We start from the raw sequence: 17,104 nt of genomic DNA, 5'->3' as shown, positions 1-17,104 counted from the left end.
TGCCGCACTTAGGAGTTGCTCCGAAGGATGGCCATGGCCCTGTACTTCACTGTCTAATGTGCTCTGTTCTTTTTTCCGGAAGGGGATGTCATAGGAAGGATCATAGGGAGCCGTAGAGATGGGACAGAATTATGCATGAAAATTATGATTTGGTTGATATTGTGCCTAATTTTAGAATTTGCACAATGTCTGCCATTCTTTTAAGGCACACACCAAAAACTAGGTGGAATAGTCCCGTTAATGAAGTGAATGTAAGGAGAAGTGAATTTGGGTCTCATGAATTATTTGTTTGGTTGACTCAAGGGTGAAATAAATATTGACGAACTCACTGTATGAAGTGAAGGATTAACAGTTGTATAGATGCTTGAAAGTCTCTCGTGCACTCATAAAGCCACAGTGGAATGTGGCCGCAGTATAGTAAAGGTAAACTGGATAGGGGAAATTTGTCTCTCTAGAGTAGTCAGATTGGACAGAAGAAATCTTAAGGTACACGGGAAAGCTGTGCTTTGACTTGAGCCCATAATAGAAACTCAGTGCATACTTGTGAAATTGCATAGCCATTTGGAGAGATTAAGCTGAGAGGTTGTAACTTGTTGTATTAGTTTTACACAATTTCTCAAGCATTTATTAACCACATACCTATTCAGAAATTTTTTGTATCTGTAACTTAAATAGCCACAGCAAATCTTTTAATGTGAAGTCAAGAAGAGAAATTTTCGGGGTAATGAGATATATTAGGATTTAGTGTATATGTGGTACCACGCTAATCTCCCTAGAACACATGCTGACACACAAACTCACACACACCTTACACACACACACTCACACACACACCGTGCATGTGCACAGAGGCTTATATTTTGCTAGAAAATCTTGAGTCATGTGACCCAATGTAAAGTCCACGTGGTAATGCTAGACAAAGAGAAATGTCACCATCAAATCCGTCTCCTTTTCATTGGGCTATTTTTCTTATGTTCTGTGTAGCTGTATTACAGACAGCTGCGTCTGTGGTCAGCTCCTGATGAGCATGACTGAACTCACCGAGCATGCCTTTAACCTCAGCACCTGGGAGAGCGAGGCAAGCAGCTCTGTGTGACTTTGAGGTCAGCCTGATCTACATAGTGAGACTCTAACTCAAAAACAAAACAAAACGGAATTTTAAAAACCCAGGAAAGAGAACGATATAATGTCCTTGCTGTACAGTACTCTGAAGCCTAATGGATCAGTCTTGACTGCTTTAAAAGTTTTAAATTAAACTGAGCTCAACAGACCACTGGGTGTCTATTTACCCTGTAAAATCATGACTGGATACTATTGATTACAAATGCAACTGAACATTCAGATTTACTTATTAAACAAATATGAAGCAGAAGTCAAACAATTCTTCATACCCAGTTTCTTCTGGTGTATAATGATGTTATGAATAATAGGATAAAAATGTAATATAAGGAAGGACCTGTTGATGTTGGAATATTTTTAGACTCTTGAATTTTATAAGGTTTCTATACTTTTCCAGTGACGGGCTTTTCTTCTCCAAGATGCAAGGAAGCAGACTGGGCATGAACTAACAGTCCACCCACATTTCATGCCACTGATCAACAAGCACCATTTACCAAGGATGCTGGTGAAAAGGCACTGGAAAGGACACAGACCAACTTGGCGTTAGGGGAAAATGCTGCATTCACTAGTCATCCATGTTAACACGTAGATGAAAGAACTCTATATAAGGACATTTATGCCCAAGAGATCGCATCTTCTTCCCTGCCATTAGTAATCAGGGAAATGGAGACATTTTTTCATTAAAAGAATTGACAGGGGGTTGGAGATTTAGCTCAGTGGTAGAGCGCTTACCTTGGAGGCGCAAGGCGCTGGGTTGGGTCCCCAGCTCCAAAAAAAAAAAAAAAAAAAAAAAAAAAAAAAAAAAAAAGAATTGACAGCACATCAGAGTCACATATGATTACATCCACACCTAAAGTTTTTGGTTCCATGAGTCTGGTTGGGGCCAAGACATTATTTTTAAAGATTTATTTATTTTATGTATAGAAGTACACTGTAGCTGTCTTCAGACACACCAGAAGGGGGCATCAGATCCCATTACAGATGGTTGTGAGCCACCATGTGGTTTTGGGGAATTGAACTCAGGACCTTTAGAAGAATAGTCAGTGCTCTTAACCACTGAGCCATCTCTCCAGCCCCATTTGGTGTACCATTGGAGAACTGATCAGGAGATGTCATAGACAATAAAAGGCCTCCCCACATGGATTCCTCAACGTTCTTCTTACAGGTTCCTATGATGCCTTGTTTGGGTTGTTAAAATGTCTTCAGAGGTGTGATAAGGCATCCTATTGGGTGTGTCTGTGAAGGCGATTTCCAGAGAAGACGCACGTGGGCCAGTGAACTGAATAACAGAAGACCCTGGCCTCAGTGCAGGCAGCACCATGTAATAGGCTGCTGGCCCTGATAAAATAATGACACAAAAATGGGGAGCCCAGCCCTTGCTGATGGGCCTTTTTAAGGCAGTCTGTTTTCCTCTGCTGGTGCTTATGTATATCAGGTTTTCCTTGGCACAAGTAGCCCTTAGGCAGCTTCCAGCCCTTTGGCCTTTATCGACTTAGGACCTGCCTACTGGTTTCCCTGGCCCTCCAGTGTGCTGATAAGCATCTCAGTACTTTGCAGTCTCCGTGGTCCTGGGAGCCAGTCCAATTAATCCCCTGTACAATTAGCTCCCCTCTTTTGGGTTCTGGTCTTCTGGAGAAGCCTAGTACATACATATCTCGTAATTCTTTGTATACTCTGCTCTCTCTCTAAGGGAGAGAACATTGGTATACAGGCCAGTGAGGATGCATGGGCTTCTTTACTTGGCTCCTGTGCAGAAAGGGCTCTGAAGAAAACATTGGAAACAAAAGACCAGAAGTAGTAGAAAGGAAAGGAAAAAAATCCACAAATAGGAACAAGAGAGAAGAAACAGTTGAAAAAGTAAAAGTCGAAAAATCTGGAACCTGACAGAATGCTGGACCTTGTTCCTAAACCTCAGAAAAGCAAGTATTGATGAGTTTGGGGCTCAAAACATTGGTATGAACTCTCTTGGCGTGTATGGAAACCCACACGTCTTTCTTCTTCCAGAAGGCTGGCTGCACTTACTAGTCTAAGGCTTTTGAAAACTATTTGGAATTACCTGTCAGCCTCTGGTTTGTCCTCCCAGCGTGGGAAGAGAACGCTTTTGTAGCACTGTTGCATTTTGATAAGCTCACCAGTGTTCTGCCTTTGAAGTGGCACCGCCTTTCATTCTGATCCATGTTCACTTAGACACAGTTTCTCATTTGATCAAGTACTTATATTTTGCTCTGGCATTCATTATATTTCCTGCTTCTAAACTTAATATCATGGGGTATTTATTTTTATACCAGGCAAGAAATTCTTTAAGAATGATTAATGTTAGCTTCTCACTCTTTAAAAAAAAAAAAAAAAAAAAACTGGTGAACGATATTTGTGTGCACGTACCATGTGAGTGAAAGCACACGTGGCATAGTGTAGAGTCAAGGTCAGAAGATGACCTGGGGTGTGGCTCTCCTCTTCCATCTTGTTTACTGCAGGATCTCCTGTTCACACCTGTGTTTGTGAACGCTAGCTAGCCTGGGACTTCTGCATCTCTTAATCTCATTAAACTTCAAGCGAAAACTATGGTACAGTTTTCTCTTAAAATTTAAAGCCTTTAACACTTGGACTTTGACTATGTATGATGACTAAGGTATAAATCTGAACTATCCAGATATTGCCATTTGTGTTTTTTCAGTTATTTTTCTATGTCATTTCACAAATACAACAGAGCTGTGCTGGCATCTATTATAAAGTTGTCTTTGCAACCTTCAAAAGAACATTATGATCTTACAGTATGAATCCGTTAGGAGTCCAAAGTAAAGTCGGATACCACGAAGGTACACTAATGTTACAGAGAAAACGCTCAAGAAATTATTTTCAGCAGCTTGTGCTTGAATCTAGGGCCATTTCATTACGTTTTGTGCCCCCAGTCATTTTCCAGGCATATCATGTAAATAAGTAAAGAAGAAATGAGATAAAAACAATAGTCTTTAAAACACCTGTCCTAATCTTAGGTCATAACCAGGGCTCGTGATCTATTTTAGTGTAGAACAGTAGTTCTCTGCCTGTGGGTTGAGAACTCCTTGGGGTGTCAAACGACCCTTTCACAGGGTTTGCTTAAGATAGTCAGAATACATGGATATTTGCATTTTAATTAAAGTAAAATGAGTTATGAAGTTGCAACAAAAATAATTTTATGGTTGGAGGTCGCCACAGCACGAGGAACTGTATTAAAGGGTGTCAGCCTTAGGAATATAGAGAAACACTGGTTTAGAGTCTTAAAATAAAATATTTTGGGGAAACTTCATCTTTTAAACATACTATGTTCATTCCTATCTAGGTCTTGTTTGATTTTAGTTGCTGCTGCTGCTGCTTTCTGGCTTGGTTATTTGTTCATTGCTTTGTTGGATGGCATCTCGTGTCCAACTTCAAATCTATTGTGTATGTATATTGGCCTTGAGGTCCTGATCCTCCTGCCTCTCAAGTGCTGGCAATAGAGGCAGGCATCACCATGTTCAGCTTGCCATTGTTTACTGTGGGATTTCAGAATGTTGTACTGATTCCCAAGAAGCTGCTGATTTAAAATTTTCTTACTCCTTCCCTCGGACATAGACATCTATGAAAAAGTGACTTACTGATAGAGATTTCCTTTCATTGACAAATGATTTAAGATGTAAATTCCTCAGAAGCACACTGTATATGCAAATGTGTTTTCCAGTTTAATCTCACAATTGTTTTTCATTTTTTTCTAACTTATCTCATTTGGTTATTTAATTACTAGAAAACAACCTTTCTCATTTTTTCCCTTTCCTGTTTTGTGGCTTTTCTTTTTAGAATTTTTCAAAGAACTTCTTGAAAATGCAGAGAAATCCCTGAATGATATGTTCGTGAAGACATACGGCCACTTATACATGCAAAATTCAGAGCTATTTAAAGATCTGTTCGTAGAGTTGAAGCGCTACTATGTGGCGGGAAACGTGAACCTGGAAGAAATGTTAAATGACTTCTGGGCTCGCCTTCTGGAGCGCATGTTCCGCCTGGTGAACTCCCAGTACCATTTCACAGATGAGTACCTGGAATGTGTGAGCAAATACACTGAGCAGCTGAAGCCTTTTGGAGACGTCCCTCGGAAACTGAAGCTCCAGGTTACCCGTGCATTCGTTGCAGCCAGGACCTTCGCTCAAGGCTTAGCAGTTGCAAGGGATGTCGTGAACAGAGTCTCTGTGGTAAGTTCTCTGTGTGTATTCTGTATTTTGATTTTTTGCTTGGTTTGGTTTCAAAAGAAGGTTGAAGAAAGGTTCAAAAGCAAGTCATTAGTGTTCCATTGGCTCAACAACAATCTTTCCTTGGTCTCTCACCTCCCACACTTTGTCCGCAGGCATGTGTTACTTACAATTATTCACCAGGGCTAGGAGGAGCATCTTTATAGATCATTCTTATTTTCTGGAGTTTCCGTGGTAGCCATTCTTAAGTAGGATGTACATTGACTCCAAAATTTTAATTTTAAAAATGATCTTAACAAATTAACCTCCATCTGTTTCTAGTTTTTTTCTCTTCTTGCAAAATACACTCTCTCTCTCTCTCTCTCTCTCTCTCTCTCTCTCTCTCTCTCTCTCCCCCCCCCCTCTCTCTCTCTCTCTGTGTGTGTGTGTGTGTGTGTGTGTGTGTGTGTGTGTGTGTGTGTTTTACACAAAGGCTCCATGCTTAGGTTTTTCAAATGACTGTTTGAGCTCATGAGTTGTAGACTAGGAAATCCTCAGTATCCATGAGCATTCGTTTCCTTATTATAAGATGTGCACGATTCAGGTTTTGATAGTGAATTTGCTTATAGGATTATCAGTGTGGAAAATACTAGTGTGACATGTGATAAAATGAATTTGTAAACTAAAAGAGTTGGATTAGGGCATCATCTTTCAGACTGTGTTCCATGGAAGCCACCTTGGAAGGGACTTCATGAGCGCCTGTGAGGTAAAGCACAGGGGAAGGGCTCCTTTGTATCGGTGTGTCTAAGACTGAGTCATCTGTACCTTAACTACCACAGAGAAGCCTTGCTCTCCTACATTTCCTGCAGGAGGATTTTGCGTAAGATGTCAAAGTGAAAATGGTTCACCCTTCTGTGAGATTGCCAAGTTTTTGTTTCTGGAGCACTAGGAATGGTACTCCAAGGCGTTACAGTTGCTTAACCAGTGTTTTAGCCTTGAGCTGTGCCCTTAAGCCCTGAACACTTTCGAAGGAACTTGTGCCCCTCCCCTTATGTCAAACATTTTGGAATCTGGGGCTGGAGAAGGTGTTGAATATTCAGAGCTTAGTGACTGATGTTGGAGGGCCCAGCTCCCTGTGGGTGCTGCTACCTCTGGGCAGGGGGTCCTGGTTGGTATGAACCTGGTTGGTATGACAGCAGAATGAACAAAACCAGAGAGTGTCAGTAAGGCAGTTTTTCATGGCTTTCCATCTGTATGGGACTGTGACCCAGGCATGTAAAGCAGACCTTCCAGGTTGCTTTTAGTCATTTTGTTTTTAATCATAGCAATAGAAACCTAGCTAGAGATTCGTTATGACTTAATACCAGGGAAGAGACATACATACTGGAGCAAAGTTATCTTTGTCAGATAGCTCTTAGGGCTCTTAGCTTAGGCTCGAAACTGGATGGCCAATGTGTAAGCCACTGTTCAAAATCCTGTATATATAGATAGTGGCTTTTGCCATTTAGTTGTTTTGGTGATTGGACAAATGGTTCATGTAAATACTGAACAATATTACATATACCAAAATGCCCACCAGATTGACTGCCATAGAGTTCATCTACAGGTAGGATGACTGTGTAATTTATTATCCAAATGAAGGCACTTACTGTCTAAACCAACAGATGCTTATTAACAAATATAACCAGGCAACAGGGACCACTAACTGTTAATGAGCAACTAAGTGCACAGAATGTACTGTCGCCTTAGTCAGACAGGAAGCTGATGTTTACCAGAGAGAAGCAAATGAGTCTGGAGGCTGAGATACTGCAGAAAATAGGTACCGATAGGTTGGAATTAGAAAACTGATTCTCTTGTCTCCAGGTTGCAAATAGTTAGGAATTTCTTTGTAGAAAATTTTTTTCACTTTCTCTTTTCCTTCTGATACTTCCATTGTCCATGGCAAATTTTTGGTGAGGCATATAAACCTAGACTTGGGTAAGTGAGGTGATTGGTATAGTGAGAAAATAATCTCAATGCTGTGCTTCTGTCAACCCCAGTCGTCATTTTATTCGTGGTCCCAGTCTGGAAGCAGTCCACAGTATCCAATTCTTTAAGGCCCATGTTACTGGCATAGCAGTTCACCTGACATATTTACTCACTTTTAAGAGTTTCTTATGTTCATTCTAAGATGAATGGGCTAGAAGGAGCTAATGTGTGGTGTGAATGTCCATATATACATGTGTACCCATGTGCTATATACACAAGTATTCAGAGGAAAACAAGGGATACATATCCCTAAGTAAATGTTTGAGAAATACTCTCTTTAACTAAATGTAAGTTCCACTGTTAGTTTGGGGGAATAAGAAAAGCTGCTTTTTAACATAACCCCTTAAAGATTTTTGTTTCAGAATTGAGCTCAGTTCTGTATTAATTTTGTACTTGCGGCTTTTTAAAAGATAGTTTATAGTTTTATGGAAATACAGAGAATGTAAGATGTGTCATCAAACTCACACATGGCAAAGGTTATTTGCCAGTTACATTGCTAAAAATAATATCATCAGGCTATGTTAAATACTATATTTGTAATTGGAAAATAATAATAAAAATGATGACGACAACGATGATGATGATGGTGGTGGTGGTGGTGGTGGTGGTGGTGGTGATGATTAGGATATAGGACTGATTTGGCTTTAGTATTGAGCAACTTCTGGACTTAAGGACTGATTTGAAACCCAAATTTTAAATTAAGTTTGCTTATGTTACTTTAATAACACAATACTAAAATACATAGGCATTAAATCAGTTCCTGAAGATGACAAAATAAGACATATTGTATGGGATGTCCCTATGTAGCAGTATGCCAGGCATATTTTTATATTTGGGAAAATATTTATTGTTTAATGTATTTGGAGTGTAGCTCTCTGTTAAGCCAATAAACTTTTAGTATGTGGGAGATATAGTGAATGAACTGTCAGACAGATTTCAAACAAGTAAGTACAAACACCATCTGATTAACATAATTCGGATTCCCTACCAATTTATGTATTGAGTCCTTTTTCCATGTCTATGGGGCTTTTTTTTCCCACTAACCCTTGCTCAAGTACGTTTTCTTTGGAAGAACTATTTAACATATGTAGCTTTTTGTGCCTGATAAAATGAATGCCCTCTAGCCTGAAAAAGGCCTTTTAGAGTAGGAAGTATATTTGCCAGTTGAGGAGACCCAAACCACTTGACTACAAAGACACATGTAAAGGCAAACTGGAAAAGCACCGTGGCTGAGGGGTTGCCTGCTGAATACTTAACTCAGGGATAGTCTCACTTTCTCTTTCTAAGTGGATGGCGCCTTGTATTTACAGCTTCCTTTTGCACTTCCAAGATGAATAATGATTTCATCACCAGGCCTCGGAAAGGGCCGTTGGCACCAGCAAGCTTCCCTTCCTTGCAGAGAAGGGCACTACTTGGTTGAAATACTCTTGCTGTGCTTCACATTTGCTGAACCCAGTGGTGTCGGCACACTCCTTGGAGCCTTAGGATTCCAACTGCAGAGGTCACCCCTTCCTTAGTAACAGGCAGTTCAAGAGGGTCCTGCCATTACGCCTCCTTGTCTGACTCATTCCATTGTTATCTGCCACGGTTTCTGATGCATTCCTTACTTACCTGCTTGGAGCAGCAGTTTTGCCTGGGAGGATGGAGTCCATTGTGGTGCTTAAGAAATGCACAAGTGGTTACATGCATCATGAAAATTAATAGCTCTTCTAGCAAAGAGATCTAGTCTCCTGGTTTCAATTAACACTGGCATAATGGGTCTGTGTCCACACCCGCATGCCCAACTGCAGGGGCTATAATTAGAAAATGGTTCTTTACCTTCAAGATGTATGAATGACCATCCTGCCTTGAAAACAATTTCTGTGGATTCCTCCTTCCTTCCCTTTATTCTCCAATGAGTCCAAGTACCACATCATTTTTTTATATTTTCCCACACCATTATAAATGCAAATAAGCTTTTAAGAACCCAAATATAAACTTCCATTCTACCCTTAATAGTATTTTTCACTTAGGTCTAAAGGCTAGACTTGCAAAGGGCATGGTAGAAGTCAAGCTATGCTGAGGGCTAGGGATAAGGCGGTATAAACCCAGAGGCTGAATAAAATGTGCGTTGCAAACACTCTAATGGCATTAAGTGAATTAAACCAATCTCAGGACGACGAATACTTTTTGCCTTACGATTTCTACATTTTATATAGATACATCAACTATGACATAAAAGCAGAAGAAACCGTCCAGGGCACAAAAGATGACTAATGACAGGGAAAAGAGAGAGAAAGGGGGCACAGTGAAGTGTGGGAAGTCATGCTCAATGTACTTGTATGGAAACATCCTTAGGTAACAGTACCACATACAATGAATATATACAATGAAAAAAATTAAAAACAAATACTGCAAAGTAGAAAACAAAAAATATAGAGTCTTCAAGGGAGTTAATATAATCGTATTTTCACTTTACGGGAGCATAACTAAGTTTGATTTCAGACAAAAATGAGAGTTTCAGGTATTTGTAGCGCTTCTATCTACAGTGTGCCTGCAATTATTCTTGAGTGAATGGGAGCTAGTCTATATATTATGATTTTGAATTTTCCTTATCAGATCAACAGCAGGAATGTCTCATCTCTTGGTGTGTGTGTGTGTGTGTGTGTGTGTGTGTGTGTGTGTGTGTGTGTGTGTGTGTGTGTACTGAATTCGAGATGACTTAGGAAATTGTTGAATAAACTCATCACATCCCACAGCAAGTGTGGGCTCCCTATCTCTTTCTCTTACCATAATTTGGTGAAATATTTCTTGTTGTTTTTATTGGGTGCTTGTGTTACCAGGCAACAGATGAAAATCTAGACCTTTTCTGTTTGTTTGGTGTGAGTGGCTGTGTAAAAAAAAATGCAGGGGAGGGGGGCAGTGCATAGTGACAAATGCATTTTCAAAGCTAGAATAAACTACAAGGCAGTGTGTTTCTAACTTGAGTGCAGCACGCTGACTGTAGTCACTGTGTAATGTGGCTTAAAGCTCCTTGTGAGTTTCTGAAATGAAAACCAGACTGTGGGAAGAGTTATGCTCCAGCATTTTTCTTTTGTAGGCTGCTCACTGGAGTTTTTAATGTGGGGCTCGAATATGCAGGTTATTTGGTAGAAAGGCTCAATCGATTTTTTTTAAAAAGAGGCTTTGACAAGGAAACTTTTCTATAAAGGCTTTTTTATAGCAGATATGGCATACAGATGTCACGGTACACACTCAGGAAGGCCAAGAGGAGAGAGTTGCTGCTGTTGCCCGTCCTCCCCTTACTCCCTCCCCTTCCTTTCCTTCTTCTTTCTTCTCTTATCCTCCTCTTTGTCCATTTTTCAGCTCTAAAAATTCCTATCTTCATGCTACATCCCCAGCCCACAATGAATACTTCTAAAAGAGGTCAGAAAATAGATGAATGTTGTCCCAGTAACTCTTACTTTGGTACATTCTGAGTAGAGTTGTCTTAATATTGGAAAAAATGATGAGTTGGTTGTAAAAGAATTTTAAGTGTCTTAGAAATTGGACATGCACGTATTGGGATTTTGAGACAATCATTCAAGTTGATTTTTGCGTTTGAGTTAATACAGAAAATGTTCAGTCTAGAAGCCATACCCTCTTTAGCAAAAGTGAATACATCTTCTCATCTTTCCATAAATAATGTCACCCCTTCTTCAATAAACCTTATCCTCTTTTAAACCTTGTCCTTTCTGGTAGGAATTCATTATCTCTGATACATTTCACTGAAGTTCTTTAAAAGTTTTAGAACTGAGGTAAAATATGAGTTATTTTGCAGCTTAGGTTAAAGGGGGAACTTTTTGTGGTACTAGGGATGAAACCCAGGACCTGTGCTTGCTAAGCAAGTGTTCTGCCACTCAGCTGCAACCCACCCCTCCCCTCCAGCAAAGGGAATGCCTGTGTACTATGTCCAGTGGTGTTTGTTTGAGCCTTTGAACTCTTGTGAGCAGAGATGGTGAGTAATACACTGTAATTATATCTCTTTTCTCACCGTATAGCAGTTTGAATGGTTTTCAAGGCATGGTGCTGGCACTCAGTAAGTCATTATTATTTTATTAAACAATATGTCCTCTCCTCCCAGTATCTAGTAGGCATTGCTCCATATAGTAGTGTCCTAAATTGCCCTGTATCGTAAAACCTCATTCATTTTGCCAGTAAACATGAAAAACTACACCTTATCACTAGAAAGCACCCAGCCCTATAGCTAAGCGTTCCTGAGTGTGCAGAAAGTGTGTGAAGTCTGAGAGCCCCTGTACTGCCCTCAGGCTTCCGGTATAGGCTTTGATTCCAAAGAGGTCATGTAGGGGTTCACCAAAGCATCTGGGTTGCATAGTACTTTCCTGGCGTGTATGCGACCTATATTTGATCCTCATCACTGACAACAAATGTTAGAGATCAAGGAAGTTAACTGCATGCACTCGAGAATCCCTGACTACCTGGCTCCAAAGCCCTGCTTTTAGCTCTGCCACTTTCAGAAAGACAACCCCCCCCACACACACACATGCACAAAGTGTACAAGTTAAGCAAGCATGTTCTCTGTGAATGCTTTAAGCAGTATGTTTGTTCAAAGGTAGAAGGGATAGATAGATAGATAGATAGATAGATAGATAGATAGATAGATAGATAGATAGATAGATAGATATAGAGATATTGAAATATATTTATATATATTCATTATATTATGAAATATAATCATAAACATCCACCCCTATTCTTATCTCAGCCCTAAGGAAATCGAGAAGTGATTCACATCTGGATTCAGCAGACCCTTCTGAATGAAAGAAAAATGTAACAGCTATTAGTCCAGAGATGTGCCCCAAAGTCCCAGTCAGATTGAACATTTTAAATGGCATGCTGTGACACAGAGGAAAGTACACAGCTGAGGATGAAATGGAGACCTTAGAGCATATTGCTCTTTTAATTATTCCCTGTGTGCCATGATCTGCTATTTGGTTTTGGGACTTCTAAAGTAAATCTATTTCAGTAAGTGAGTTTTAGAGAGAATGAAGGCAGTATTGACTTTTTAAAAATATGATCACCAGGGAATAAAATGCAAATGAAATTTGATTTTCCCTTTTTAAAAAGCTCCCCCAGCCAGGTCCAGCAGGGGAAGATGTATATCTTGAGTTTAAGGCCCCCCTGGTCCCAAAATAAATGATGGTATTATGACTGTATGCTTCCTTATGGGTGAGAAAGATGTAACCTTTCACTCCTATCCAGGAGTGAGAGATTCCATCGAACCTTTGTGGAGAAGTATTGTGCAGTGCATGGCCTGTTACCATGGGACAGGCATCACTGGATCCACAGGGTTCTGGGCTTTGCCAGAGACTTCAGAAGAGAGTTGCCCGTGCACCACTATGCACACACTAGTACTTGCCCTTTTCTTTCCTGTGTTGACTGAGACACCTTAAACTAACGTACTTTTCCTTTTACCAAGAAGTCCTCTGGGGCTCCATTGACTAACATCCCCAAGTGGTGGGGCTGTTACAAAGTCAGAGTGAAGAGCTGTCCTTGATACATCTCCCATCTGGGCTTGGGCAGGTTGATATAGCTGGGGTACAGGTCCTGAAATATTAGTTTTTTGGAATGTCTTCTAGAAGGGGGAGGTCCTGTGGGGAACACTCCCTTTAGATCTTTAGATCCCTTGGCTGTTGAAAAAAAAAAAAAAACCTCCCAATACACGGTTTCATCCTCCATATTGGACTTGCTTCCCAGGTCATGAATTCCCTTTGTGTGAACCATGCATGGTGGTCTGATTTATGGCTGTGAAAATAAAGAACATTTTTTTCCTCTAGCTTTAGTGCTTAACATGTTCCTTCCATCCCAGTTTTCTTATAACTTCTCCACTCTCTTCACAGTTGTGGTATTTAGTGTTCCCATAGCATCTTATAGCTGAGTGCCTTGTGATCGTTTTTAGTAGATAAGTCACAAATCACATGCAGAACTCGAGTTGGAAAAAAAATGTTCCCAAACCCAGCTCCACAATCTTCCTTTAACTAAATGCCACTGTGTCGTATCATTTTGTTTCGTCTCTGATTTTAAACTGAAGACCCCATCAGACTCATTTTGGGGGGATCATCATGGGGTCTAGTGCATTAATGATTTGACTAGCAATCAAACTTGGGATGAAAGTGCTACTTCCTAACGTGATCTCTCTGACTCCATGAACAATAAAGAGTAGAACAAGTGCTTCAGAAAATGCTTCTTGAATCTAATTATCTCCACTTGAACATCTTTGTTTACTTCCTCAAAGGGTCTGTTCTACCTTGGGATTTATTTATGTTCTATAGAACAGGTTTCATATTCTAATATAGAAATTCTCACTTATCTTGATATCTGTAATAATCCCAGGCACGTGTGAAATGCTCGACACCTACTTGTTGACACTTTAGCTTTCTACATTTAATTTACCACGCTATTGTTGGCTCTTAATTCAACATGTCAAGGACTATTCCATAATTTTCCTGTTCCTCTTCTCCCGCTCCTCCTCCTCTTCCCCTGCTGCTTTCTATCTCTTCTCTTGTTACTATTATCACTCTTTAGTCCAGACTGACTTTTACATGCTGTATTTTTGCCTCAATCTCCCATGTCTGGGATTAGAAGCATGCTCTAACACATCCAGCTGTGTTGTGGGTTTTTTTTTTATAAGTCATTTGCATAACCTTTACATCTCGAAGCTCCAGCCATTTAGCAGCCTCACTAATGTGGCCTGGGACTAAAAATAAAGGAGAAAATAAGCACTGCCTAAGAATAGAGGCTCCTATCTGCTGTTTAGGATGGCCGGAAAACGTGACCCATTTGGGAATCTGTGTGACACAGTGTTTGATAAGGTGTGATACTGGAATCAAACATGAGAGGGTGGCTGTCAGCAGAGTGTTTCCCACCTTCTTGGCTTCAGTTTGCTTATCTCTACAATGTGAGAGCAGCATTACTGGTGATAGTTGAGGCCCCTTCCGGTGCAGACTCCTGAGATCTTATGACTTGGACACCCTTCCTCCTTGAGGCCTGTTTGTTCATCTGGAAAACGAGAGGTGAACGAGCATCAAAGTCCTAAGAATGTGTGACTTCAAAGGAATGAACTTTTAGCTATCCAGAAAATCAAGTTATTCAGAGAGGTCAATCCTCAAGGATAGTGGTTAGCCAGAATTTTACTGTACATTAATATACAGTTAAAGGGACTAATTTAGTGTTTAGGAAAACATTTGGGACTGGTTAAACTGTGGAAAATTCTAAGTCTTTTGTAGAGAATGTTGACTTTAGTGTATACAATTACTATCTTGGTGTATGCTTTCCTTTACGCTACGGTTCTTTTGGGAATAAGCCAGAGAAGTAAGTGTGTGTGTGTGTGTGTGTGTGTGTGTGTGTGTGTGTGTGTGTGTACACACCAGATAGGAGACTGACAATACTAATCTCCTGTTCGGGTTCCTAAGGGCACCGCTGATAAGTGGTATCCAAAGTGACATACCAGAGAGGGTGCCACGCATGGCCAGCCACCCAGCATCATCTCTGGGATGTATTTGCTCCCTGTGATAGTATCGACTTCCAAAAGTCTATGTCTGAAGAACTAGCTGATGAGGACAGTGAAGAGTGCACTAATCCCCTGATAAAGGCTCCAAAAGAGAAGAGGGCAGAGAGAGCAAGTCAGGAACTTTCACTTAGCTGCTTGCACTTGATTCTTAGCCTATTGATAGAAATGAATGACACGATGGGATTGGCTCTTTCATGACCCCAAACAATTTTATCCTGCAGAAAATGCCATTTCTCCGCAGAGGATAGCTATCCTAGTCTAACTTGAGTAGTATTTTACTCGATGCTATTTGACTCCTTAGCAGACATTCATCTGTAGGGCCCCAGTTTCTGTTCAGTGTCAAACACTTCTAAATTCTGGCCACACACACGCACGCACACACACTCATATGCAACACTGCTATCCTAGATTCTTCTACCTTATTGTGAAAAGTCCTACTGTTTGTTGTCCCTGTGATGATCTCCATTTACTTCCCCACTTAAATTCAAAAGCTTCTTCAAAATTGAACAGAAGTCTCATACATTACAAGAGTACGCCATGCTTGACTCTCCACAAAGCCTGTGAAATTTAAACTTAACTCCACCAACTGGGCATAGAACAAAGTATATACAAGACGTCCTTGGCAAATATAGCTGGGTGTTAGGGTGTGAAGGGCAGTCTTAACAATTTGAGAAGTTGTACCAGTGTTTCTTTCAGTCTGGCACTGAAGGAAACAACGGTTGCAGCAGGCCATGCACAGGGTCTTGAGTTCCATCTGCACTAGAAATGGCAAACAAACGAATAAAAAGCACACCTCAGGTGATACCCCAACTCTTAACTCTAGCTTTCCAGTACCTGTCTTCTTCCACTTGTCTGATCTCACTCTTAATTGATTTCCATTGGAGGCAAGCCTCCTAATTGGGAACAGCATCAACCCATCCTTCAGTTCATGGTTGATGCTCCAGTGTCAGTTGTGTCTATTTTGATTCAACCATGACTTTCTTTTTTTCCTGTCTCACATTAGGTGAACCCCACAGCTCAGTGCACCCAAGCACTGCTGAAGATGATCTACTGCTCTCACTGCCGGGCCTGGTGACTGTGAAGCCCTGTTACAACTATTGCTCAAACATCATGAGAGGCTGTTTGGCCAACCAAGGAGACCTTGATTTAGAGTGGAACAATTTCATAGGTAAGCCTGTGATTGATGTGTAAGCTTTACTTAGAGATGACTCCATATCTGGCCACAAGGACTGTTGTCATTGCCAGCTATGAAAATTTCAATTTATTCAAGTGTTAGACACTCACCAGAGTCCTTGCTATGCTGCCCTCAGTGCTTGAGGTTAGTAGAATCAGTACTTCAAGTCAGTGTCCTCTTTCAGAAGAGAGTTAGGTACACTGACTTCGAATGTTGCAGAGGTACCTTTTTGATATTTTTTGTGAAACACTCAGGTTTAGTCCTCATCCTAGGTCTCTCTCCATGTTCCCTCTGATGTACAGTCTTCACAGAGCCATGAAAGTAGCTTTGAAGATTCTCTCTTGGGCTGGACAGGTGGCTCAGTGGACAAAGTGCTTGTTTTGCTAGAACAAGGGTCTATGTTTGATCTCCAGAATCAGAAAAAAATCCTAGGAGTGGTGGTGCACTTGTAATCCCAGGGCTTGGGAAGTAGAGACGGTCAGCCCATTCTGAGTACAGTGCCCCAGGACAGTGAGAGAGACCCTGATGCAAAAAAGACTAGGGTGGCAGTAGCTTTTTGGGGAACCGGAATTTGTTATTTCATATTTGATATGTAAGTTTGATAACAATATCTGGTCTCTGTCTGTCTGTCTCTCCTTTCTTTTACATTGCAACCTAATCTTTGGGAGACTGACCAGATACCCATTTGATCATCGGATTAGAACTCTGATGTAGAAATTTACTGGGTTTGTTTTTGTAGAGGACTCAGCCATGGTAGAATCCTCTTATGTGAATGGACAGAGTCTCTGATTATTTGAAAAGTAGGACTGTTCAGTGATTCTGCCACTTAGAGAAACATTACTAGAACGCAGACCATACTCTAAGCAAGCTAGCTAGGTTCTGAGAAGGCAATTAGGATTTCCAGGACAACATAAGCAGTCATCTACTTTAGTGCCCAGTGCGTACATCAGTCCGGAAGCCTCCAAGGCCAACATCGAAATTGACAAAGCAGAGCACTGATGGAACATCGCTCACATGCTTAGAGTGTACCAATTTGCTCTCTCGCTCCCTAAT

At 40.7% G+C, this 17,104-nt stretch overlaps 1 protein-coding gene across 1 annotated transcript in view; it reads left to right on the top strand.

Annotated features, from left to right (window-relative positions):
- Nucleotides 1-17,104, top strand: part of Gpc4 (glypican 4) — a 109,382-nt gene that overhangs the window by 81,704 nt on the left and 10,574 nt on the right. The window contains 3 exon segments of the mRNA XM_032890083.1: nt 4,933-5,324; nt 15,881-15,938; nt 15,941-16,045. Of these exon segments, the coding sequence (XP_032745974.1) occupies nt 4,933-5,324; nt 15,881-15,938; nt 15,941-16,045 (555 nt within the window).

The sequence above is a fragment of the Rattus rattus genome, chromosome X (genome assembly GCF_011064425.1).
Source record: "Rattus rattus isolate New Zealand chromosome X, Rrattus_CSIRO_v1, whole genome shotgun sequence".
Lineage (NCBI taxonomy): Eukaryota > Metazoa > Chordata > Mammalia > Rodentia > Muridae > Rattus > Rattus rattus.
The sequence above is the reverse complement of the archived record's forward strand: the minus strand, read 5'-3'. Positions and strand labels throughout refer to the sequence as shown.